Raw genomic sequence first — 27879 nt, 5'->3', positions numbered from 1 at the left:
CATGTGTAATGCATGCGGCGAGTGGTTACGTACCGTACACCACTACATTATTATTATTCATGGCCTTCATGTTGTTGACGTGTTTTAAATCATTATCATGGAATTGTTACACTCTCAGAAGTTTATGACAAAAAAACATCATAGCCGCAGTCTAAGCGTTACGATGTTTTCAAAAGAGCCGTTTAAATGAAGGAGAAATTGGAGATGATGTCATTTTTGTACAGAATATAGGAATTCTTTTGAAATCGTACATTCATATGTGTTGTTAAAATAAATAATAATTATCAGCCGTTAGAAATATCTGTTCAATGTTCATACCAAAAATTGAGATTTTATGGGCATCTGACCCGAATGAATGTCCATAACCTCCATCAATATGTAGAAGCTTTCTGTGTATTCATTCATTTTATCAGATTATGTGTTTATGTGTCGTTGTTCCATTTACTTGAATATACTTCGTTGATGGCGAATAATCGGAAAATTTGCATAATTCACATAGCTCTCGGCATTTTGCGCATTTTTTTTTTTTCATTTTAAAGCGTAAGAAATAATTTCACCTAATGTATTGAAGTGAAGTTGAATACACCGAAGACATAATTAAAAAAGTTTTCCATCAACTTGTTCGGCATAAATACATTGTTTACTGCACTTTATATACGTACTATCCACTTTGTGGTTTGCATGGCACTTGATAATTTTCTGGTCTGAGCGTACAACACACAATATACAATTTTATTATTCTTCTACGTTAGGATTGCAATTTTCCAAGTGCAGTTGTTTGTGTGACATGACAATTTTATTGCAGAATTGGTTTTTAAGTTTTACTTTAGATAAATGATAAATGTTGATTTAATTAACTCAACACACCGACATGGCAGTTTGATGTGAATGGAAAACGTGTTTATGAGTATCCAAATATTATGTTAGCGTTTCTTTTTCCATTTGTTGAAAAGAATCATTTATAAATTAATCACACCAGTGGATTTGTGTGCATAGGTGCGATGACACCAGCTGAAATTCTTTTCACATTCTTCAATTGGATTTTCCGAAATAATTGCATAATCATGAAATTCATTATGTGGATACGATGAATGATGCTGTGCTTCAATTCAAATGAATTCTATGCCTTGGATATTTGATACTTTATGCGTAATTATTTTTGTCATTCAATATTGTGTATGGTTTATGGAAATGAGTAGTGCGACAACGAGAAGAGAGCAATAATTTATTTTGCAATGTCTATGTTTCATCGAGGCCAATCTTGAGCTTATTCAGAACAACTTTTCGAACGTGTGGTTTAAGTAATATAATTTGATCCTTCGACCATTGTTTTGCCAAAAACCAGCTAATCTCAATCCGAAAATGCTATATAGACGTCAATTGAATAAAATATGGGTTAATACCAAAATTCCATTTGTTTATTTCGATTGAGTTTGATTATCACCTCCGTCCGCATGAATATGTTCAATAAATAAAGAGAAAAATTCTGAAATTCAAATTTTATTGAATGAAATTATAAGTTCAAGAAAATTTGAATTAACTGCGCAGTTTTGTTTACTTCACTATCTAATGATGGCGAGTTAATGTGTAGTAGGAATCGAACGAAAAGAAAAATGGGTGATTATTTGCAAAATGTCAAATTGTTGGTCTTTACGAATGCTCTAATTATTGCTAATGATGAGCTAATCGAAAGAGAAACCAACAGAACAGAAATTAGCTCTCTGTCGTCGAACGGTAATTCGCGTAATAAATTTTACAAGCGGCACAAGTTTAGTGAATAATAAGTAGCAAAGAAGTGAAAATCAATAGAAAACTGTGTACCTTACTAATTGAGTGTTATTAATTACACACGCTGTTCCAACACAATAGTTGAACTTTTGAATGTGAATATGCATGGTCGTCTCGTGCTAACGTTGTGAACATTGTGTGATCCATCAAAGTGCTTGGTTGAATTTGTAAGGTGCGGCATTCGTCTATATCATATAATTTTCTACGGAAAGTTCATTGCGGCTTTGTTTATCCTCCCCTTGAATTTTATTTATTTCATTTGCTATTCCGACAATTGATCAGAATAACCCAATTTTCATACGCTGTTGCTAGTTTATATCGTATCAACAGAATGACACTGAACTATTATCACGTGGATGGTTTCTGCAGTGGTCAATGGTCATTACTTTAACCTTTCATTATAACTTTAGTCTGTGAAACTCAAGATGGTTCGAACAGGGCTCTGTTCCATTTTTACGTATCAATTCGACGCATTATTACAATTTTTATCATCAAATCTGAAATTGATAAACCCTCAACAAGAATTTCTAGTTATCTTTGAACGAAAAATTCAAAATATTCAAGTGTTTGTCCAACTTTGTTTACCTCAGTACCAATTCTAAAATGCATCGTTAAACTTATAACGAAGTAATCATTGCATGCAAGCAATTGATGAATTCAAAATCACATCCAAATTGTGTCGCTCAAAAGCAGACGTGCGTGATAAATTAAAACCTCTAGCTTAAAATAGCATTAGAAAATAGACAGATGCTATGAGTTCACTTTGCTATTTGCAACATAGGCTTCCTGTCTAAATTATTAGAAAGTTTGATAGATCAAACTTGTTGCCATTTGTATTCCAGGCATGAATAATGCGGTAGAAACAAATTTAAATCGAAATATTGCAAAGAGAAGATCATCTTGCCTACAGCATCTAGTAGCCACATTCAATGGCAGAATAAACATACGAGTGTGCCATTATACTTATAATTGACAAAGTATTGAGAACACAATGAAATATAAACGCAGCATAATTTAAAATCGCCCATTGAGAATTTGTTCAACACAGAAGATTGCACTTTTCACTTTGTTCGAAATTAATCTGTTCTAAAGTCGATTTGCAATGGCAATGGAGAAGAAGTTGCAAGGCAATTGATACGCTGAGATCACCGTACACTTCTACATGGAGTAGACAAAGACGCATACCGTGATGGGCATTGTGAGCAAAAGTGGATGAAGGAAAGCTGTGTGATGTGAAACTTTGGTGTTCTGCGCTGCGTTGCTCGTATCACATTCGCTTGGAGTATGAACAGTATTAGTTTGAATCTCAAACAGTAGACTCGCTTATCACAGACCGCATAATTTCAGTTGATTTTGTATGTTCGCTGCGAACGGATGGATAATTTTGCAGAGCCAACTACTGACCGTGTGTATATGTATCGCTGGCGCGAAAGTCAAATGAAATTGTTGACAGACAACTGTTGAATCACTTGAAATCGCATAGAGAGAACATATTCTTGGGCATTGTACACCATAATAACCGCTTTAAATCTCAGAACGACGAAGAAATTGATGTGTAATTTCGGCACAATAAAAGGGTGAATTGAATTTAGTGAAATTCATTTGTATACTAGAACTCTGATCAATTTAGTTTAAATGTTTCGAAGGCAAACGCGTGACAAAAGAACAAAGTGAACGTAAGACGAGAGAAAAGAAAACGGAATACATTTGAGCTTGCAGAATTTCAAGTCGAATGGAAATGCGTCATAGGCATATTTATACGTCATTAATCATAAACTTAAATTGTCTCAAGTTTTTTGTGTGATTGCACAAACAAAATATTTGATAAAAATAGAGCGCGCGCTATTGTTCATATGAGTGATTGTTTTTCTCTCTCTCTCTGTGTGTGTGTGTGTTTTCAAGTGAAAATTGTAGCGAACGATTGAAATCAAGAGATGCAACGGCTGCGTTCACAATGGATTAAAGTTTGTAACCCCGAAACGAGCAAAAAAGGCGCATTATCAACAGTGAACCGTTTTGTGATTTGTATTGTGTATTTCAATAGCGTTCATTATTTTTATTGACTTCATACATTTTTCAATTGTGCTGCTGTTACACGCCGAGGCGAGCTAAATAGAGCGACAGAGATAGAGACAGAGAGTGAGAGGCAAGCGAGCTATTTTTCATTAGTTCAACGGGTATTATTCGAGTGAGTAAATGTGCTATTGAATTTGTGATTTTCGAGATATTTGACCATTTAAACTTCAATCTGGCGCAATATTCTATTCAGAATTAATCAAACGTATAAATTGAATAATTACACCTGCACAACAGCCAAATTGCATCACTAGAATTTATGATGGTGTTGATATCAAAAAATATGTGAATGTAATAAATAACAGTTCATTTCACTCATGAACAAGAGGGAGAAAGAAAAGAGGAGGCAGATATTTTCTTCTTCTCATTTTTCGTTCGCAATGAGAGTGTTCTTTGCATTCTCTTGGGGCGAAAGAAATAACTATTGCTTTGGTGAAAGGGGTTTCTCGCATCCATCGTTTGTTTGTCTTTAATCCGTTTGTTTGCCAAACAAAAATTTTTGCTCGAAATAGCAAAACTTACGGATTACGTGTAGTTTTCGCTCGTAGTGTGTTTATGCGTGAGATTGAACTAGATTTTCCCAAATTAATGTAAACATCCAATACCCAAGGCTTGCGTGTATATCCACTTGATTGAAATTAATCACATGTGATTTGGACAGACAGTTTCTATCAAATGTGCACGCTTTTACACTCAAAGTCGACTATATCAAGTCTCATTGCTGCCTCTGTTCATGAATGGCTGTGAAAATTAACGTGAAGTAAACGAGATGTAAACTCGAATAAATAACATGTCTTTGTGTTTTTTTTTCTTCATCGTCTTCTTGTCTGCTCGGTGGTGGGACATCCATGTGCAAAATACACAACACTTTTCGATAATTGAATTAACAATATTTATTTATACGCGTAATTCGAATTTACATCGAGTTTTTCTACGTTTTATTTGTGCGAATACAGTTCGAATTTCAGCGTCGTTTTTTCTGTAATCATTAATCAATATTTGGTGCTAACAAGCGGTGAAGATGAAAGTAGATCTTTTATTTTAAATTCAAGAGACATCCACAAGTCTTATATAAATTGTCCAAGGTTCAATGGCAAATGCAAAGTAAAACGAAGAACTTGATGCTCTACAAATGGAAACAGCGTGTTTGGATTTTAATTCATCGCATCAATGAATTTTCTCAGGAAAAGTTTAATCAGTCAATGGAATGACGATGACTATTGATGTGTGTGTATGCATTGTAAATTCGATTCTGTCTGCTCGACTGAAGGCATACTTTCCAACGAATTAAAACCAGAGAATACTTACAGATGAATTCATCATCGATAGATGAATTTATGCGATAAATTTATCAGATAAATCGTATGCGTTGCGTTGTTCTAACGCATTTGCAGTATAAAAACGAAGAGGAGTTCATTGGATGGAATTGGGATCCATTGGTATCCAATCCCTTCTAATGGATTCCAATCCTTTCTAATAAATTCCTCTTCGTTTTTATACTGCAAATGCGTTAAAACAACGCAACGCATACGATTTATCTGATAAATTTATCTATCGATGATGAATCCATCTGTAAATATACTCTGATTAAAACTGAGGAAATTTTCCAACTCGTACGCTTCCAGTTGCAGATAATAAAATGCTTCTGACAGAAATATAATTATGTATCGCATTTTTTCATGCTTGATTTTTGTTTCGATTTTTCCCGTTCAATCCGTCCCATTTGAAACGATATGAGCGTAACATTTATTAGTGATGACAGTTATGATTTTTTCCGTTGTCGTTATCATTTAGATCAACCCACATTTTTTTTTTCTCTCTCTCTCCATAATTGTTGCCATTATTATCGTCGCCGTCGTCACATAGATATACACACATCGTAGTCACTGAATACGGTTTCGTTTCGCAGAATAGCACAAATACTATAGAAAGAACCCTCTTGTATCATGTTCATTGTGTGTGAGTGAACGTGGATCTCACCACGCAGACTATTCCTATGATGTTTTGGAATCACGCTTGTTGGTTGAACATGTACATATGAACGACCCATCATTATACCATTTCTAATTTATTAAAAAATCAATTGACTTTACCGCCCTGCAACTGGTTGTTAGTTGACAAAAATTACCAAACGACACATAATTAGTAACGCATCTTGAATTACGACTCATCATGTGTGGGGAATTCCAGAGAAAAAGAATTGACATTCGATCGAAGGTTTACTATGCACTAGAGACCGATAGAAAAAAACTCTTTCAAATTAACTGACGCCATTTGATATTCATCGATAAATCACCAATTTATCACATTTTTCTAATGTAACACCAAGGAGTGTGGAGGAGGGAGAAACAAGAGAATATCTGCATATCCCATTGATTTGGATCCAATAATATTAATCGATATTTAATACAAGGTTTCCCATTTAAAAAAGAAAGCAGGAGCAGCGAAAATGTGGAACGGAAAATGCAATCCAGGCAAGGAGGCCCCGCCAGGCACGATACAAAATCAAAGCAACTTGAACATACGAAATGGACCAGCCAACGATACATCTTCCATGCGATCCGTTAGTTCAGAGGATATTTCGACGAGCGATTTACCAACGGCGTGCTGTAGTTCAAATGCAACGAATCCAGCAATAAAAAGTGGACGGCGATTTCAATTGCTACAGGTTCGTTGTTGACTTTAGAAATTAAAAATAAATGGAAAGTTTATTTTCTCTAGAAGTCAAGTCTTCTGCATTTTTTTACACTGGTTTTCTTATTTCCAAGAGCGAAAATATTTAAAACCGAGCGACACACAGATGAAAAAAAAAACAGAGAAAATCATCGACATGCTACACGATTTTTTTGTGATAAGCACACTAATTTTTCACAACAGCATATTCTTTAATTTCTTTGTTGGTTTTGCTAGACATTGAAACTTTTTTTGATATCACAATCACGTGAATGATATTTATCCTCTTCAAATTAAATCAATACATAAAACCGATTCATCAATTCACAATTGGATTTCACAAATAAACGCCCCAATGTACGATTCACCAAATTATTATTATCAAAGTTTATAAATCTCTGTCCAATGAAGAACCATCCGATAGAATGAGAGATAAACTGTTTGAATGATTGTTGGAATTATCTGTTTGAGTAATTTGACATTAATATGTTTCAAACTAACGTCTAACCGTTATCAATGTCAAAATTGTGCTTGATTAATCAAAACTTATTCCGATGGAAAAACAAACATTACAACCAAAAACAGCTGAACAAATACCATTTTATCATTTTGGGTTAGTTTGCTCGGACTTTGTTTGCAATTATATGTAACTATGAAATTGAATGTTCATCTTTATGCCTGTCTCTCGCGAGTATTCGGCTTGTTTCCTAATCCATGACTTTTTTTATATGTGTACGCCCGTTGGACTTCTCGTGGTCTAAGCCAGGTACTTATAGAGTTTTTTTTTTCGTTAGTTGGTATAATTCATCCTGTTACTGTGTGTATCTCGATGCTTCTTAAAAGTGGCCGTTTGCCTGTATTTGCGGTACACAGCGAAACCAGCTATCACTATATGGGCGATAAACAAAATCTTGGCATCAAAGATTATTTTGGGAATTTGTATGATTTTTAAGAAGAAGTTAGAAATACATATCTATTGACTAGATCGAGAGGAGAGTAAGTTCATCTGACTTTGTTATGAAAGAGAAGAGTAAGTTTCTTTCGACTCAAAAATGGTTAAAGGCGAGTATGTTCATTTTTGGCGGGTCCTCGCGGTTTTCCACGGTTTCCGCGGAACTGATAAGAGATAACAACTTTGTGTCTTCGGCAAAGTTGTAGCACTTGAGGTCTTCTATAAAATTGCTGAAGTCAGTTATCTCTTATCTCTTATCAGTTTCGCGAAAAGCGCGAAAAATGATAAGAAAAAAAAAGTTCTATATAAAATTTGCTTTTTTATGTGCGCGATTTGCGCGCAACTGATAAGAGATAAGAGATAACTGACTTCAGCATTGTTATAGAAGACCTCGAGTACTACAACTTTGCCGAAGACACCATGTTGTTATCCCCTATCAGTTGCGCGAAAACCGTGAAGACCGCAGAGGCTAGATGGTACTACAACATACTCTACTTTAACGCCAACAGAATCATCAGAAAACATACTCTCCTCTTTCAAAATATATTAGAATTTTTTCACATACTCTCCTCTCGATCTAGTCAATAGATATGGTGATTATACAAAAATTACAGAATTTGTTCCAAAAAAATTGGTCAATATTTCTTGTAAAATTTCGATAAACTCATAGAAATCTATGATCAAATGGTTCTGAAGGTGGTTTTTGTGTGGTATTTGTGCCCGAACATAGCTCTGCATGAATCGGTCGCCATGGAAAGCGTATTAAACTTTGAACGAGTTCTTCGACTTTTCTTCTTTGATGCTACTCCTCCGCAGAAACTAATCTTTTTTTCACTTGTTTCTACGATAAATTTCATTGGAGACTAATCCAAATTGGTGAGCAACGAAAATAATGAAAGGAAAAAAATTGAATTTCACTTAAATCGATTTGGTTTTTTGCGCTTGTCGTGGACTTTTGCATTAGTTTTAAGTTTTTTCTTTGTTAATTTTAATTTCGTGTTTGTTTCATTGATTTTTTTTTTAATTTGCTCATTTAGTTTGCTCATGCATTGTTCAGTCAAATCACCGAGCGCTGAACGCACTCACATTTGCTCTCGTTTCAAATGCGTTCTGCGACTTGACTGACATTTCGTTGTGTGTTTGTGTGAGTAACATTCATGCTAAGACGCTAATACAAAGGTAAGTGTATTGCGATGTGGCGACAGTTTGAAGAGAAGGAAAAAGTGAAATCAGTTCTTCGTGAGTCTCAGCACAGGACAGTTCCTTTTTAATTGGCAGTACAAGTTGTGCGCAATTTAATCTGAGTTCTCATTGATACTCGATACACGGAAAGTTTCCACAAGTATCAGCACAAGTTGTGCATATTTCATTTAGGAAATCTCTTCGAATTGGCCAGCTCTAAAGTTTAGACGGCTGATTTGATAATTTCTTGAATGAAATAAAAGTGAAACACGCGAAACTCGAATTGGCTAGCTCTAAAGTTTAGACGGCTGATTTGAGTGTTTGTCTAAACGTAAGTTGAATCGCACGTAAATTCAAGTTGAATTATTGCGTCGAGAAGTTCTCGTTGGCCGGTTCAAACTTCATGTTTGACAAACATTCGCCTGTTTCCATACATTTTCTTCGATACCATCACGCAAATTTCACGCTTCCACACTCAGACACACAATCGAAAGAACATTCACACACCAAATCACCACAAGCATTCAAAAGAACAACATTTGAATAAATCTACCAAAAATAAATTGACGCCTTTCATTTTCTTCATTTTGAATCAACTTTGGCAGCAATAAAAAGGCATATTGCGCCACAGCGCTTAATCGGATTTTCATCGAGTGTGTGTTGTTTGGAGACAACGAAATGGTTTTCAGCATGATTGAAAGTTCGTTTGAACATTGAAAGTCTCGTCCCCTCGCTCAATGTTCGCATAGTTTGTTTGTCTGACGATTTAACGGTCAGATATAAAACAGTTTATTGCAATCGTCCGGAAACGTTCGGCAATATTTTACCGTATTGAAGTGGAATGAAACTATTGGAGTTTCATCGAGATCACCACTCACCAGACTTTGCGAAGCCATTTTATTGAATTTTCCATTTATCTCCTGGCCTGCGATATATTTCGAAAGACTAATTGAATCGTTTTCTCTCTCTCTCTCTTTTCATCGCACGATTTTTGCGACCTACAACAGATGATAATACTACCTTTTATACCAATACTCGCACTGATTGTACAGACATCGCTTTCATTACATTCGTTAATCGTTTATCAAGCAGACAGCACGGACACAGAAACACAGGTAAGTCAAATATGGCTATTTTACGGACGCTTTGTTTGTCATTTTCATAACTTATCGAAATCGAGAGAAAACAAAAGATGCATTAAACCAATAAGAGAGGAAGATGAGTAGAAGGAGAAATGGAAGAAACATACTTGTTTTCACCATCGCACACGACAGACGACAAATTGATGGGACGGAATGAAAAAGTCATTTGAACGATATTGGTCGTTTTGTTTACAGTCCATGTGTTTGCGTTGTTGACTTGTTGATATAGCAAGAGAGAGAGAGAAAGAGAGAGAAAAAACCAATGCCGGAAAACTGCTGGAGAATTAGTTTAATCAAAATTTATATCGCTCGAACGTGCCTTCGCTCATTTCGTTCACGCAAAATGTCGTAACGATTTCCGTGCACACTTGTCTCCTCACGTCAGTCAGCCAGCTTGGTACTGCACTGGAATGCACATTATTAACACTTTGGCGACTTAAAATCTCTCGTTGGATGCGCGACGCGAAATAAATGAGCTTATTTTTCAAGTGAAGATTTTTCCCATTTGTATGCCATTCTTCTAAATCGATATTCCGCTGTCAATATATTTAATGGTTAATGCACACAGTATGCATCACATGAATGGTTTGGAGCGAAAATGTAATACAGAAAAGTTGAGCGGAAAAATGTCGATGATGAATGAGCGGAAAAGGTGTAGCTATATAGTAAACTGTATAGTAAACTATAGTGAACTATATAGCTATCCCTTTTCATTTGACATTTTTCCGCTCAACTTTTCTGTATTACATTTTCGCTCCAAACCATTCACATGTTCGATATGCTTAGTGATTTTCCAAATTGAGCATTGGTGGAAAAAAAGCCCGGAAAATGTATTGCCAATAAATTAGTTGTCGAGACATTTAGTACTCGAAGATTAGCTTTCGACTCCACGAAGTTAAGTGAGTCTTCGAAAAATTGCACGAATTTAGTGGGCAAATCGCGAATGTAATGCGTTGATTTCAACAAATTGAATGTGGATTGAAGTGCGTTTTTCATCATTACACTCTAGATGCTGAAATGCGATGATACCCCATCTTCAATCGCAGTTTTATGTGATTTATATCCAAAATGCGCTACATTCATTTCCAAGGCGATGAAACAAGCATTCAAGATATAAATCGTAATAATAAACCAACAGGTTGTTTAAATCCAATCAACGGAAACCACTTGTTGCATAACATCTCTTCCTCGTATATTTTGAATAAAACATTTCATCATCGTTCATCCGTTCTGCTTCTCTCGAGTTTCGGTGTTATGAATGGAGTTATGCTCGCGAAGTGACACCGTCTATGGTGAATTTGTTTAAGTCAAATTATGGTTCATGAATACCGATAAAACGGCGGATTTATACTTGAAAAGGATTCTCTCAATGGAGAGATTTTCAATGAACTCTTTTTTTGTTTGATTTGATAAACTTTTAATCATCTTTTGCACGAAAACCCATACATACATAGGTTACACTGGCAACGGGATTGGGAAAAGTGGTAACGCAAATTCAACTGGAGCGATCGGAAGTGGCCTTTTTCATATTCACAAACGGAAGCACATTAAGGTAAATGTATACAATTTTTCAACAATTTCAAACCAATCTCGACACAAAACGCTCACCGCAAACTTTGCTTATGCAGATCAAATTTATCGTCTCGATTCGCTGTAACCAATGAAGCTTTAAATAATCTGCCGGAGTTTCCTGATCTCAATGTGCCCATATTTGTTGATGACATTTTGAATAAACAGCCAATGGATGGTGTGCAATCAAATAAGCTGAATCGCACGGAGTTTTTAAGACAGCTGGAGGATTTTCGGTGAGTAAACTATGCAGAGTGTAAACTTTTTAAAAGGGCTTTGGATGTGTGCTGACGGTGGTGCCGTTCATTTATGTGAACTCAATGTGTGCATGCACGCACACGTTCATTGCATATTCATAATGGAAAAATTCAAATTAAAAAGTGCGAGAGAAAACTGCAGAACGGTGACACATGAGGCGTCGCTGGAAAATTTTCCACAGCACAATGAATAAAAATCAAATTAACAGCAGCCAGTCGCATCGGGTTGAACAAATACAGTCATGGAAATTTAATTAGGACCGGCATTGAAATTTCAGTTTTTTCCCATTAATTCTGTTATTTTACAAAAAAATATTCATGAAATGATGTTTATGAGAATATTTGAAGTTTTTATAAATGGACTAGACTATCAATTTCATTATTTTTGGTAATGGATATCATTTATTGATGAAATTGCCCAAAAACTGCGGGAAAAATAATTAAGACCTTCCATACAAAAAATGACAATACAGACCAAACTAAACTTTATAGCATTTTTTGTATGAAAAATCGTGGAAGAATCATAGTTTGGTCTGTAACTTTTCGAATTTGTTGAGAAATTTGAAATCTATTAAATGGTAATGTGGAAAAAATGTATTTCAATTAAATACGACCATCGGTGGAGTGAATTTTGTCAAACAAATGATAAATTTTCCGATTTTTCGAAAAAATTTGTCATTTTTTGTATGGAAGGTCTTAATTATTTTTCCCGCAGTTTTTGGGCAATTTCATCAATAAATGATATCCATTACCAAAAATAATGAAATTGATAGTCTAGTCCATTTATAAAAACTTCAAATATTCTCATAAACATCATTTCATGAATATTTTGTTGTAAAATAACAGAATTAATGGGAAAAAACTGAAATTTCAATGCCGGTCCTAATTAAATTTCCATGACTGTATATCACGTGTGATGATGTGATTAAAACGCAGTGTTTTGACTTTTCATGCAAGCGCGTTCATCGGGAACAAGAGAAAAACGTAAACAAAAAAACTTAAACTCACTTCGCCTGAATAGATGATGTCAAGAACTTGCTATGCAACATTGCATGTTCAGGCCATTGCAAAAATCGCTATTTTCCTACGAAATTACCATAGCATTCAACGGCGAATTTCGCAGCTTTTCATCTCCAATCTATTCATGCGACATAAACAAACCTGAAACTAATTTTGCATTTCAATTTTTCTGCCACAATGAAGACAAAAGACAAACTTATCCCACAACTTAGATGACTTAACAGAATCGCCGCTGCAAACATTCGATTCCGCATTTTCTATATGAAGCGTTTGATGTGCACATTTCCATGATGCAAAACAAATGGCACGTTCACACGAATATGCTCATTCATTCTTTAAATTGTGCAGAAATTTCGAATCATTCACTTGGGCATTCATTTGCAATCAAGCTGTCGTTCAATTTAGTGCTCACACAATATGAACACAACTAGAAACAGTTCAAACAAACTTTTAAGCGTTCAATACATATTCAACACACAAAATGTTTACCACTCATTACCGGAGCACAACCTTCAAATCGAAGGTACTAAATTGCAGCATTCATGTACGATCGATCAATCATCGATTCGAACAACATAATATTTTAACATCGCTTGGGTGTTGTTGAATATAAGCCACAAATAAATATTACCATCCACCGATTCCATTGAAAATGCAATACGCTTATGAGCACCGTGAAGCACGTTGCATTCGAGGAAAAAATTAATATAAAAGCAGCTTCATTGGCGCCTCACCATTAATATCATGCTCCAGAATATCAAGTAGGAAAACAGTATGGGGTAGAATTGAATATATCGCATTAAATATTTAAAATTTATTTGGTTTTCTTTTTTTAAAAAAAAATATTCCATTGTCAATGGGGAAATTTATATTGATTTTTTTCTCGCTGAATCATGGTATGACTTGCCGAAAGCAACGGAAAAGTGTGTGTTTCATGTGCAATGCAATGCAATTCATTAGGATGACTGTTTACATTGCCACTGTTTCCAAATAAGTGGTTCATTGCCGGTTAATAAAATTCCAATAACGTATTGTTGATGGTGCTTACATTTTAAGATTCGGCTCAGACAAATAGGATAATGGAAAAAACGTGAAAACGTGGGCTCGCCACGTCTCCTCTCGAACACACATTTTATTATTCATTTGGTTTTCATGGCCGTCATAAAGAAGCGAAAGTAACCTCTAAACGCAATTTATATATATGGACTTCCCATTTATTGAAAATACGATGAGAATCATTTCTCATAAGCATAAATTTCAAAATTCCGCACAATAAATAGAAGAAAAACAATGTGGTTTATATTTATTGCATTAACTGCTCTTATTTCTTACATATGGTTCAATCAAATGACACGTTATGAGGTATTTGAGTCTTTATTGCAAATTATATTAAATGTATCCATTTTTCTCTGTTATTGCTGTTATCACTAAGGTGAACGAAATATTTAGGTGAATTGAAAAATCCTCGACATTATACTTCATTGGAAACAATTCAGGACTTGCTGAGATAGATGGTTCGTAGAATGTCTTGATTTGATAACAATTGACGACAAATCAAGGAAACCACATGTGTTCAGAAAAATAATTCAATAAAATTAGAATCTCATTTAGGAAAATGAATTCTTTAAAAATGAATTTATTTCCTACTTGAAAAGAGCAATCGTTGTAGATCGAAACGAACAAATCTACAAGCTTGCTATGAAAGTGATATTCAAATATTCGTTTTATATTCATACAGTATGAGGACGGAGGCAGCGCTCATTTCAAGCGAGTCATTCACTATGCGACAATTTTTCGTACTCCGTAACAAGGGAAAAACGTTATTATTTCGGCGTTTGTTGTCGAGTCAGAATTGATTCACATGATTTTCCCCCACACTGACTGCCAGCCAACCCATGAGCAGTACATAAATTTGTCGAAAGTACGATTTAGAAAATTAGAGTAACACTTGATATCATTATGTGGTGGCGTTTGACACCATACATCATCATGACTACAGTTTTTGCCACGAGAACGAGTAATCATATGCGTCTGAAAATAGACGAGAATGTTACAATAAAAAATGTTCCCCGTGGAGACTCAAAGCGAACGAGTTGATTTCTTTTTTGTCTGGCTATACTCTCCTTGACATGATATTTGTGCACGCTCGCAACCGTAGCATAGCAGATCCAATTCCAAGTACACAGCACATATTATTCGCGACCAAAAACAAAATCAATAAAATTTAACTCTCTCGTACTGTGCATGAAACTGGCGTTTCAATTAATATGGATGGCTACCATCACTAGAAAAAGTAATTGTGTGCTCGGTGGTCAAAGCTTCCCGTTGCTGGTAGAACTTCAAATAATCAAATGGTTGCTATCTTAATGTGATATAGTGGCTCTATTGCAATCGACTTTAGTTTTTCGTTAGTTAAGAACGTATTAATTGTAAGTCACCCTGAACACATAACACACAACGGCCAAAGTAGTAATCAGAAGTCACATCTAGGGGGATTTCACTCTATGCGAATACTGCTATTCGTACGAATGCGCGAATACTTTGCCATGCATTTGAATATAAACACTCGCAAATACTGATATTCGTGCCGAATATTCGCATTCGTACGAATAACCATTTAATGTATCTATACGGCATTAGCAAATACGTCCGAATATTGCTGCGCGAATGCGAATGCACTTGACAGATTCTTATTGATTTGTTGTGTTAATCGTTGCAGCTACATTGTTTACATTAGTTTGCCAAAATGGTAAATAGTTATTTCGATCCAAATTTAATATCAATTTAAGTTGTGTTTTGTATTTTAGGGACTGGAAAATGTTATTTTCAAATTAGAAAAATATTTGAATGAAAAATTTCCGGCCGATATTATTAAAATCCTGGAATTCTGTGCATTTGAAAATGAATCATCTCTAATGTTCATTGACAACGATGCTATTATGGATATCGAGAACTATGTCATTGAAAACCCAGAAATTCTCAAAGAAACATCATACGAGAATGTGAATAAGTTTAAATTTAAACTGGGTCACCGATTGCTTATCATCCAGTTGCCACAGTTAATCAAGAATTGTAATCAAACGGAAACAAATTTGCAAAAAATCGGACACCTGCGACCGCAAATGCTTCTATTTAACGTAGCTAAGCTGCTTTTTGTATCAAATCCAGAATGTGTGAGAATTAATTGTAAAATTTCTGGTAGAGGTTCACCTAATGCACGTTGTAATTTTTCAAACACGTCTGACATCTTTCCACATGTTTGTCTGTGTTTGACACTTCATCTCAACTGAGCGCATTCGCGACGAATACATGTGCGAGTGTTTCAATACGTTTCATATGCGAAGTCGCGCGAATGCTCGCGCGGCAGTACGAATACATGGTGCGAATGCAAATACTTATACTGTTTTTTGCGAATGCAGGATTCGTGCACGAATGATCATGTATTCGAATGCGAGTGAAATGCCCCTAGAGTCACATTGCTTGGAATTGATATGGATTAATACAAAATCATGAGAAATATTCACATATTATCCGTTCGTCGATTGCTTCATGAGATTCCAAGCGTGATCCAATTTGAAATGATGCAAATGTATATTCACAACCCATCTAATGATCTGTAATAACAACTTAGTGACGAATAAAAAGATACTTTTACTTGCAACATCTTCATAATTAATCGAGAACAGAAGTATTCCTATGATTAAATTTGCCATGTAATTTTCGTGTAGAGGAATGTAAATGCAAAACATTCAGATGTTCGAATTGAATGATGTGACTTCTGTTTTCGATGAGACTCAAAGAGCTTCCGATTGAAAATAACATAGCCAAGAGCGATGTTAAGGCAAAAAAAAAAGTCTATGACAAATAAAAAAAAAGTTAGCAAAAGCTATTTTGAAGCGAAATAAACGCTACGAACCCTTAAAAAACAGCATTTCAATACCAACAAAACAAAGACGTTCCACAAAGAAGCTGCTCATCGGACTATTTTATATGCAAATGTAATCCCTTTCGCGACAACTCTTTTCAAACGATTTTTCCATGTACTGAGATAGCATCTACGCTGAGACTTTGGAGTATACAAACCATCAGAGTATGCTTATGCTGGCAGAATAATGATAAATTTAGCAAAAGATGAAGAAATACTACCTCAAGTTATTGATATAGAAAATATATTTTCCATGGCAAATATAAATCTAAATGGCATATTTGGCATGGCAATCAAACTGAATTATCATGAGTAGAATAATAATTTCTAGCAATTTAATTGGAAAGATTTTATATTTTCGATTCATTTACTTTTATTGATCAATAAAAAGGGGCTTTCAACTGCTTTTAGAAAGGAATAAAGCACAACATTTGTGGTTTTTATTGTTTGCCACAAGGTTTTCCGATTGCCAAACGTTGTGGCATACAGAAAATGATATGAATATCAATGAATGTCTATGCAAACACAGAGAGTATGGTAAATCTTTGTTGGCAACAAAGAGTATACGTATTCAAATTACAGTCGCATTTCATTTGGAGTGAAACCATAAAATTTGATGGTGTTTCCATCAATTTATTTTCGAAACATGCCAAAAGTAAACAAATGGCCGATCACTACTGCATTTAATTACCATTTCAATTAAAATGCCAGTGATTCGTTGAAAGTGACGCATTATCTGGTTTTCATGCGTCGGGCGATGGCACCAACACCTGCTTCACTGTGAACTTTCACATGCTCGATTGCCTAACGAATACATCATCGATATGCCTGTCTCAAATAGTCCACGCTGTCACAAGCATGTGTATAGTATAGAATTGATGTCATCATTATCGGTTGACTGGATAACGTGTCGGTCGATTTGAAACGGCTGCAAAATGTCGTCATCGGATATTCTTCAATCAAATTAAACAAATATTATACAATTTTATGTTTGTTTACAAAATGAACGTCACGTGGCCTAACCACATTCGAGCGAATTCAATCAACAAATGATTTTCGGAGGAAATTTCCCACAAAAAATACTTTTGATGCAAAAATATTTTCATATTTTATTTTATTGATTAGATTTTTCCGCGCCCCAAAAGCGAAGACACCGATTAATTAAACTATGTGTGCGAACAATGAAATTGATGAGCTTTTGTTTAATCTGTGTGTTTCAGATCGAAAATTCATTCGGAGGAGAGCAGTATGGCTGATGTCATGCGTTGGTATAACACAGTTAATGCAGCCCTTCTCGACCATTTGACCAATCAGATCAAGGAAACGGACAATAGCGGCGTTTGGAGGTAAACACCGTAGAAGAAGCGATAGAAAGTTTAATCATAACAATTTTTTTTTTTTTTCATAAAACATGTCGTTTCAAATTGGTTTTCATCATAGGCATTTAGTTGGGTTCAAGAATATACTGCGAAGCATTGAATGCTATGGTATTGCATCGGTGCACGGCATCAATTATTTTGGTCGAGGTTTGTTGAGCTCAGACAAGTATGTTGACTATATACGGCACGATATTTTAGGCAAAGATCTATTGAACACAACAATCAACTACGTGCCATCGGTGAAACGTGTGTACAAACGAGTGGCTGGAATGCCCGGATATGGCAGTCTCCGGAATTCGTGAGTTTTGTAAACAATTAATTTTTTTTTCTAATTCAAAGTTTTCTGACCAATTTATTTTTTTATTTCGTACCATGAAACAGGAGTGGGCTAATCATAAAAAATCAGAAGCGAATTTCGAGCGTCGAAGAGGCAATTAGCTATTTTGATTTAATGGCGAGTTATTTGGATGAGCTGAGAAAAATTCAAAATCTTGTTAGAGAAAAGATTGGGTATTTGAAGTGTTATTTTCTGTAAATTTACTCGAGCAGCTCTCATCAGAAGCACTCAAGAGATCGCATTCAAATTGGTCTGTGGATTTGTCAATTAATTTGGATTTTCTTTTTATTTTCTTGTTCGTAGGGATGATGTCAACAGTAATATAATAAATGCAAAGTACCGTACATACATTGGAATCGCTATCCTTGCCGTTGTGTTGGTTGTATCGCCAGTTATTATATTTTTAGTACGCAACGCAACAAACACAATCCAGGTAGGCGTTTTCAGTATCATTCTGTTTTATCTCGTTAGCGCAAACGATATTTCTGTTTAATATTTATATTCATTCGATTTGGTATGCTCGTGTTTGCTCTTTATATCCATTTCGGTTTAGATCTATGCGTGCAATTTATCGGAAAAGGCGAAAGAATTAAAACGAGAAAAACGCAAAAGTGATATGCTCTTATTCCAAATGCTACCACCATCCGTAGCAACACAATTGAAACAAACGCAAAAAGTTCCCGCCGAATATTACGATGAGGTGACGGTCTATTTTTCAGATATTGTGGGTTTTACGGAAATTGCCGCTGAATGCACCCCACTTGAGGTAGAATTTCAATGTGTTCGCATTTTGATAAACACCATGTGTTGATGACCGAATTATTTCTCTATTTAGGTGGTAAACTTTTTGAATTCAATTTACAAAGTCTTTGACGAACGAATCGAGTGCTATGATGTGTACAAGGTGGAAACGATAGGCGATTCGTACATGGTTGCTTCTGGATTGCCAGTGAAAAATGGAAATAAGCATGTATCTGAAATTGCAACAATGGCACTTGATTTGCTCGATGCCGCCACATATTTTCGAATACCCCGAAGGTAAATGTTCATTCTCCGTCCGTCTCGTTAAAAGTCAGACTGATTTAGTTAATCCATTTCAAAATGATATTCACATTTGAATTATCATTCGCAGAACAACAGAAACACTTCAAATAAGATGCGGTGCACACACAGGACCCGTTGTGGCTGGCATTGTTGGCACAAAGATGCCACGTTATTGCTTGTTCGGAGACACTGTTAACACAGCCAGTCGCATGGAGTCGACTGGAGAAGGTTGATTTTTATTGTTTCAATAACCTTTTCAATGAATTTTATTTTCCACGAAGAAGAAATGATCAAAAAAAAATAAATTGCATGAATTTCATTCTCTTTTATTTTTGCTTGACAGCTTTGAAGATTCACATAACGGCCGAAATGAACGATGAACTGACTAATATAGGCGGCTTCAAAACAGAACATCGAGGACTTATTGATGTAAAAGTAAGTTTTAGAAAATCACAGAGAATCTCTCTCTCTCTCTGTGTCTGCGATTGAATCTCAATGAAACCGTATAAAATCTGTCTAAAATTTAAGACCGAAAGTGTGTGTTCATTGAACGTCGAAACCAATCAAATATAATAAATATTATTTCCATTGTGGCTTCCATGCGCGAACAACAAAAAAAAACATCCTTTTGTTGGTTCTTTTCATGCTGTGTGATTGATGAGACACATTAAAATGTATATCAAATTTTCTGTTTACGCAGCTCAGACAAAATAAACATTCACGTGTCATCATATTGATTTGCTGGCAGTTTTTTTCAAGTTCACCAAATTTTTTATCCTAAAACGGTGGTAAATTTGAATTGAACCGAGAGAACAAAACTCCAACCAAGGACAATTGGACTTTCGTCTGCTTCTGTTCATTTCGACAACGCACACACGATGGAAATGGTCGGAAAAATATGCAAATGGAAAAATGATTTAACTGTGTGCACATGGAAAATAGTTTTTCGCTGATGATGAAATAGGAATATTTTGACGTTGATATTGATTTGTGTTTGTGTCATCATGAATGAAATGTTTCACATCATCAGCTCTTTTCTATTCCATCATCCAAAATAATCCAATGTTATTATCTATTGTTTGACACAGGGCAAAGGATTGATGAATACATATTGGCTGACATGTCGCGAGGGACCGATTAAAAAGCGCGAGGAGATATCGTGGTTTGCTGATGTTGAACCAGTCTTTTTAAAGAATCTGCAAATTCAGCACGAGATCAAAAGTTCAAAGACAAGAAAATCCGTTAAACTCTAAATTCTAAATGTTGAACGCAGCTGAATAAATTGTTTGGTTGTTTTTTTTTTCTAATGAAAATTTGTCTACGAGTGGCGTGATAAATGCATGGGCCCACCGGCCTCAATTGTTAAGCACAAATAAAATCGAATAAGAAATAGTAACCGAAGAAAATGCGCTCGATTTATACATGAATACACATAGATGTCGTGGATTTGTTAATCGAAATTACAAATGTTTTATTTTCCTTTTCTTATGGTGACAACCAAACATAATAAATATACTCTATGCCGGCATATAATTGTCAATAAAATACCTTCTAGTATGAATATTTCGATGTCACACATTCATTGAATGAATTTACATTAGAAAAACTTACATTACTATTTTTATTTAATTTATCATTCCATTTGTAATTTGTATTTAATCACAATAAGGAACAAATCTACACTCCAGATTCTACAGTCATAATTTCATAATGTTAGCTCACAAAACCATTGTCGATTGATGCGAGAAATATCGCCAATGATTTATACCGATTACGATTTACGTGGATTTTTCTTGCAACATTTTCAATGCCATAAAAAGAGGGGAAAATAGACACATTTGCTCAAGGTTTTCATTTGATGAACCTTTACATTTCAAATAATTCTCCAACGTATTTTCGGTTGAGACACAAAATGCAGGCGTCTGGAAATCAAAAGTGAACAACGGCTTTGTCCAGCCGAGAAAATTACATAAGAACTTTGAAATTGCGACGTTAAGTCTCAGAACGATATAATAAGTTGTCCAAAAGTATGAGATTTTGAATAGTAGTGCTTGGTCGAACCATTTGACCCATCGTTACTGTCTAACTACGGTCAAACTCATATAAATTACGGTTTAATGCTCTTGTGATGAAGAGCGATTCTAGCCCAATTGCGTTCTGAGTTTCATACATAAATGTAAACATCTTCATAAATCATTGATATAATTTCTCGCTCTGTCGAGTTAACTTCGGAGATTCGATAGCCAAATACACCAATACACATTTTCACAGACAAATATTGCATGTGATTTAACTCTTATTTGTATTGAACCAAAGAACTAAATAAAAATGTATTGTATCAATAAAAGTATACATGAAAAATGCCCAAAAGGGAATTGCGTTTCATTTGTGCACGTTATTAACAACACATCAGTTTGTTAGCTCAAGTGTTACGACATTATTGGAGAGCTAAAAATACAACTGCATCGTTTCAAAGTTATGAATCCTTTTTTGCTGCTCTCGAAAAGTCAACAAGTTTCTTTTTTCCGCATAATTCAATTTTCGGCTGCAGTTCAAGTTACAGTAGAAATTAATTCAGAATTATTTATTCATTGCATTATTATTATTGTCGTTCATCTGAATATGTGAACGGTAGTCGACGCATTGAACGGTCTGAGCATCTATGTAAATAGCATAACAAAGGGCTGCGACTACGCAGCATGTTTGCGTAAAGTTACGACATTCCGTCCAGCGAATAAGGGGAAAATTTCTCGTAAAAACATTCGCATGAAACGTTCATTCAACGTGACGCAACGTACGCTCAACGGCAATAACAGAATAATAAACAATGGCCATTGACAGAGCATTTCGGGGTGCAGCAAGCAATCATCTGATCTGATCCATGCTTTTATCATGCGACCAAATGATGAAAAAAGAAGAAGTCTACAGCTTCTTATCAGTGGAACTGCGAGTCATGCGACACACATCAGGCGAAGGCGTTTCTTGTGCTGAAGAAGAGTAACGCGAAGCAAAGCAGTTTGTTAGCAACATTCGACTGCGATACATTGATTCGCATATTTGTGGTTTTTCGTTACAACATTCTCAACTCGTCGTAAATTTCCGTTCAGAGTTTTGCCATTGAAAAATGTAAGTTTACATCGAGTGTAAATAAATGCCAAAAGTTTATTTTGTCCAATGTTGGTGGTGGCCAGTAGTTGAAAATATTTGAGCAATTATAAAGTTTAGTTCGGTCGAAAGAATAAAAAGTCGTTGAAGAGCACATTCGCAACAGTGGCGTGCGTGTGTGAGGGAGGAGAGGATTGGCATCTCGGATCGATTTGAATGGACTTTCATTTAGCTGTGAGCTATGACAAGGTCCAACCATCAGCATATTTCTCTTTAGACAGCTTCATCTGCTAGTGGTACTGCTGCTGCGGTTGCATACACAAAAACATACCATCACCAACAACAGTTACATAAGTGTCGCGCGAGCTACGGTCCTTGTGTTATCACTTCGGGCATAGTTTGTGGCGCCAGCTTGTCGTTTGAATTATATAAATCAAAAAAGTAAAAGACAAAAGAAAAGCACACGGGTTGCATCTCATCTCTGCTCGGAAATATTTACAATTTTTTTGGTTCTTTCTCTCTTCATTTTGACTTAGAACAAGTGACGCAATTAATTTTATGCACAGTGTGAAAAACTTATAAAATTTCGATGCATGCACGTGCTTGACATTTCTGCAACAACTCTCAACTAACAAAACATACTTTCGACAAATATTTATTATTTACAAACTTGAATCTGTTTAGAACTTGCTCCTCTAAAATCACCTCTGAAATGTTATATCATCTCAAATATTGTGCACTTTTGAAATTGTTCACGCGTATTTCAGCGATAACAATTAATTTTTTTCGACACACTTTACATTTAACTAATTAAGGATTGTTTTTATCATTGCTCGTCATGTAGACAGTTGATGAGAGATGGGAGGACGTGTCGCTGGTAAGGTCGCTTTTTCCAATGGTGGTTACAAAGATGGAGGTAAACATTTTCAATAGAATGACTAAAGCTTGTTTTTGTTCAACATAATTGTCTTTGCCAACCATTTTCTTGCCAAACCAAAATTGACAGCTAGCCGGTCGTACTCAGGTATAAATGAGGGCATCATGTGGGCCACAATAATAATGGGTGTAATCATTGCGGTTCTGATATCACTTGCACTTTGTTACATCGCTCGCGAAAAATACAAGAAGCGACAAGAATATTACGTCAATGCGTAAGCACATCGGAATCCATCCCGTTCTCCATAACTCTATTCGTAATACATTTAGAGATAAAAAAAAAATATTGTTGTGGTTCATTGAACCAAGTCAAATTTATTATTTATCTTTATTTCTGTTTTCCATAGTGCCAGTTTTGGGAGTGTTTATAGAAAAGAAATGTATGGTGTGGGTAGAAACACTGCCAAAATTTATTTAAAAAAATATATGAAATTGTTTACAATAGAAGCAATAAGTTTGAAGACAATACAAATTAATTCTTAATTTCATGCTATTGTTATCTGTTGAAGCAAATATCCACCGCAATAAACTCGAGCATAATAAATTGACCTATGTTTTGAATATTCAAACCGCTTGTTCGAGCAAAAAAAATCAATGCAACGTTCGAAGATCCGCTGTAATACTCGTTTCGAAACCGACACTCGCTGTAAATGAGTTTTATGCTCACGTTAATGTGAGTAGTTTGTTCGAACATGGAACGACGATATCACGCACTTGTGTCACAGACTTTGAACTCTTTCGCTCGCTATTACACTCCATCGAAACACGTTATCGCACTAGCTTTTTCTATTACATTGAGCACAATTCGACACTCGACTTAATACGGCAAACACACAGAGTCACGAGGTTCAGTTCACACAGCGATTTGAACTGGTCAAATACACATTCACACATATACAATCAAGCTGAAAATGTGCCTTTCGACAACGTGAAAGAGATGGATAAATATGTGTTGTGTGTGTGTGTGTTTGCGCGCGTTCCGTCATTTCGGCTGTATAGAATATTGTTCTCTCATCCATCAGTTTAGTAGAGCGCTGTTCGTCAACTGTATTGGATCTCTCGCAACAAAGTCCCAGCAAGCTGACCGAAGTCTGTTAATTTGCATACATCTCTAAAAAAGGTAAGTGAAAAATTATTTTTTTCGCATCGAAACAGTTATTTCAGATGAGTTACAATTTCGTGAATACCCTAAAAATCGGCATCAGACGTATGGGCATTGCTTTTTTTTCGGTTAAATATAAATCCGTAAATATTTCGTCGTCTGTGTTATTTTCCAATAGATTCGGTAGATTTCCGTGTCAATCAAATACATAGATTTTTTTTATTGCGCAACGAAATATATCGTACGTTCCGTTGCCGCGTCGTCACAGCAAGCAGTGAGATTAACATTTTCTCGTTTCCATTTTCGAGAGTCAAGCAATCAATAATGCATTTTACGAAGCAATGCATAAGATTTATCAAACGCGTTGTTCTACATAGAAATGACAATAAATAGATGAACATTCGAAAAATGAAATCGTGATAAATCAAACGCTGTTCTGGTGAAATAAAAAACGTTGATAATAATGTACGACATGACGATACGTAGTCACTCTGTATGTTCAGATTACAAATTCACAATAAAAATAGTTTTTATTTCTCCCCTTTCAAATCAAACACAATGCTTCGCAGTTGGTTTCTACCACAACAACAGCAACAATAAAAAAAAAAACGTTTCGTGTGCACAACAACAATTTCAGTCGCAAAAATGTGCGGTGTTCGTATGTCTCACGACGTTGTATGGCAAAATTACATACAGAAACTTCCAGATCCGTTTGTTCTCTCGCACCGCGCGAATTCGTTGTGCGTCTCTTTCTACTTCGTTTCGCATTCAAACAAGTGTGATGCTTGGTTTTTTTCCTTCATTCTGCGCTCTGTCTCAACATCTGTCATTATTTCTGTGTATCATCATTCGCATTATAAAGATCGTTAAAATATAATTTTCCTTTTTTTGGACTCAATTATTTTTCTCTCTGCTTTTGTCTTCAAACAGCAATCGAAGAATACAAAAATGCCAGCCATCAACAAGCCAGCCCCAGATTTTAAAGGCACCGCTGTGGTGAAGGGTCAATTCAAGGAGATCGAACTCTCACAGTACAAAGGCAAATACGTGGTTCTCTTCTTCTACCCATTGGATTTGTAAGTATTACCATTTGGTTTTCGACATTAATTTTACCCTTGCATTCGGTTGAGAAGCGAACAGTTGTTGAAAACACTCTCATTATCTCGCACAGAGACACCGAGTCGGATATTCTTCTAGAATCGATATGATTTTTTTTTTCATTGCACGCAAGCGGTCGCACAAATTTACTATAACGGCATTTAATTGCTGTTTTACCTTTCGTTTTTCGTTTTTCGTTCATTCGACTCAAGAGCCAAGTGGTTTTTTTTTTCGCTCGTCGCACATGAATAATAGATTCTATTTCACACAAACTTGTATTGGTTGCGTCAATTATACATACTGACGAATTAGCAATTGATTATGGGAACGTGATAGATCGATGTCACCAGGCAAAATCATTTTGATACCCGTCACATTCGAGTAGTTTTATTGATTAATATCATCAGAAAAATTGATTTATCGCGTTCAACTATTTGTTTCGAAGAGTTTTTCATTCAAAACTTTTCGCATTTTCTGTTTGTTTCGGAAGCCGAACAAATTCGACCAACCACTCATTTCCAATACAAGTTGTGTTTTGCATTTCACCGGATTTCGAATACATTGACATAGCATTTGGTTGTGTATATGTGCACGAGACGCTAACGACGGAGTCACGATAGGAAAAAGAGATAAAATGACACAAGTGTGTCGGCATTGTGTGTTTCGCACAATTGAGTGAGTGCTTTTAGCCGCTCGATGGAATGTTACCGTTCGCCGGCAAGCAAACATTTTCTACTCAGCGTCAAACTATCCATCTCACTCACACTGTGACGCTTGCTGCTGCTATTTCGTCCAATCCGCATTGGATGGTCGCTTTGAGCGTACCGTTTGTACTGCTTGAGTGAAAATATGAAATTCAAACCAAACGCTACTGCGTTAAATTTCATGATGATTCCACAAATTAACATTCCGTTTTCAAAGCACTTTTCAAGAGCTTTCGAATTCTATCGTTAATTTGTTTTTGTAAGAGTTAATGTTAATGTCGACAAATATTGTTTCAAACGAACAACGCCGTGGGTTAAGCGTGTTCAATCAAATGGTTTTTTCTTGAGATTATTTGTTTCATTTCGAAGAGTCACGCTACTATCGACTTTCTCTAAATCATTTAATTGTCTTTCAAATATTAATGTTTCGGTTTCGTTCTTTCGTCATTGCAGCACTTTCGTGTGTCCAACGGAAATTATTGCCTTTTCGGATCGTGCCGAAGAATTCCGCAAAATCAACACAGAAGTGATCGGTGTTTCGACTGACAGCCATTTCACTCACTTGGCATGGATCAATACATCACGCAAACAAGGCGGTTTGGGCGAATTGAACATCCCATTGTTGGCCGACAAATCGATGAAGGTTTCGCGTGACTATGGTGTCTTGGATGAAGAGACCGGCATTCCATTCCGTGGTTTGTACATCATTGATGCCAATCAAAAATTGCGTCAAATCACCGTTAACGACTTGCCAGTCGGTCGCAGCGTCGATGAAACATTGCGCTTAGTTCAAGCATTCCAATACACTGACATCCATGGTGAAGTGTGCCCAGCCGGCTGGAAACCCGGCAGCAAAACTATCAAACCAAGCGTTGATCAATCCAAGGAATATTTCACCAGCGCCAACTAAGAGCAATAAATTTATTCAAAAAAGAAAACAAAAATACAAAAACCATTTATATCAAACACAGAGGCTACTTCTATGCCAATGCAAATTACCACTTCCACTGAAACCAATATTAATAATTACCAAATGCTGTGTTGAAAAAAAGTAATGTCTGAAGCTAATCTTCGGTTATCAAAATAGTTTCTATGTTGTTTTATTGGTGTCATACAATGATGTTTTTCTACGTTTTTTTCTATTATATACCACCAATCGGCTCATTTCGTTGAATTGGATTTTTATCGAATATCAAATATGAGATAAAAAATGTAATACCAACTCAAGAAGTTTTGCTCCAATAAAATTAAACGAATGTAAAAAAAAAATCGATGGGAAATAAAGATTATGATTTTGATAGAAAACTAAATTCCACTGCTGTTTCCATCCAGGTACTAAAACAGGTAAAATTGAATTTAGACTACCTGAGAAAGAGTCGCACGTCATCACAACCGATCGATCCGTAAAATGCTCGAATTCAATTGGATTCATTCGATGTCATGGGAACCATTCTAGGGAACTTTCCAAAAGGCGATCGAATTCATTTGCATAATTTCATTGCTTTAATTATCCAAGAGACGGTGAAGTTACTTAAAATGTGATGGCTGAAGGTAAGTGAATGTTAGCGGACAGAAAGCAAAGGTAAAATG

The 27879-nt window shown here is 35.7% G+C and overlaps 2 protein-coding genes across 6 annotated transcripts; both read left to right on the top strand.

The window, feature by feature from the left end:
• The first annotated feature begins 451 nt into the window (after positions 1-451).
• On the top strand, positions 452-21714 carry LOC129569215 (uncharacterized). Of its 5 annotated transcripts, XM_055447859.1 has the most exons (15): positions 452-2245; positions 2649-3976; positions 6296-6532; positions 9679-9786; positions 11268-11365; positions 11442-11618; positions 17805-17930; positions 18025-18261; positions 18345-18473; positions 18604-18733; positions 18854-19066; positions 19136-19338; positions 19433-19572; positions 19688-19779; positions 20433-21714. In XM_055447859.1, the coding sequence occupies exons 3-15, from the start codon at positions 6314-6316 to the stop codon at positions 20595-20597; spliced, it is 2037 nt and encodes a 678-aa protein (XP_055303834.1). In that variant the 5' UTR covers positions 452-2245; positions 2649-3976; positions 6296-6313; the 3' UTR covers positions 20598-21714. The 5 variants fall into 5 exon arrangements, with proteins under 5 accessions (XP_055303834.1, XP_055303837.1, XP_055303836.1 ...); XM_055447862.1 differs by having other exon boundaries at positions 452-3976; positions 6300-6532; XM_055447861.1 differs by lacking the exon at positions 452-2245 and having other exon boundaries at positions 3075-3365; positions 6300-6532.
• Positions 21715-24352: 2638 nt separating this feature from the next.
• Positions 24353-27599, top strand: LOC129569229 (peroxiredoxin 1). Its single transcript, XM_055447885.1, has 3 exons — positions 24353-24505; positions 25418-25563; positions 26743-27599. Exons 2-3 carry the CDS (start codon positions 25436-25438, stop codon positions 27197-27199), a joined length of 585 nt encoding a protein of 194 aa, XP_055303860.1. The 5' UTR covers positions 24353-24505; positions 25418-25435; the 3' UTR covers positions 27200-27599.
• Positions 27600-27879: the final 280 nt, after the last annotated feature.

Source organism: Sitodiplosis mosellana, unplaced genomic scaffold, assembly GCF_009176505.1.
Source record: "Sitodiplosis mosellana isolate CC-2019 unplaced genomic scaffold, AAFC_SMos_1.0 Smas_scaffold_30, whole genome shotgun sequence".
NCBI classification, from domain to species: domain Eukaryota; kingdom Metazoa; phylum Arthropoda; class Insecta; order Diptera; family Cecidomyiidae; genus Sitodiplosis; species Sitodiplosis mosellana.
This window is presented reverse-complemented; position numbering and strand designations above follow the sequence as displayed.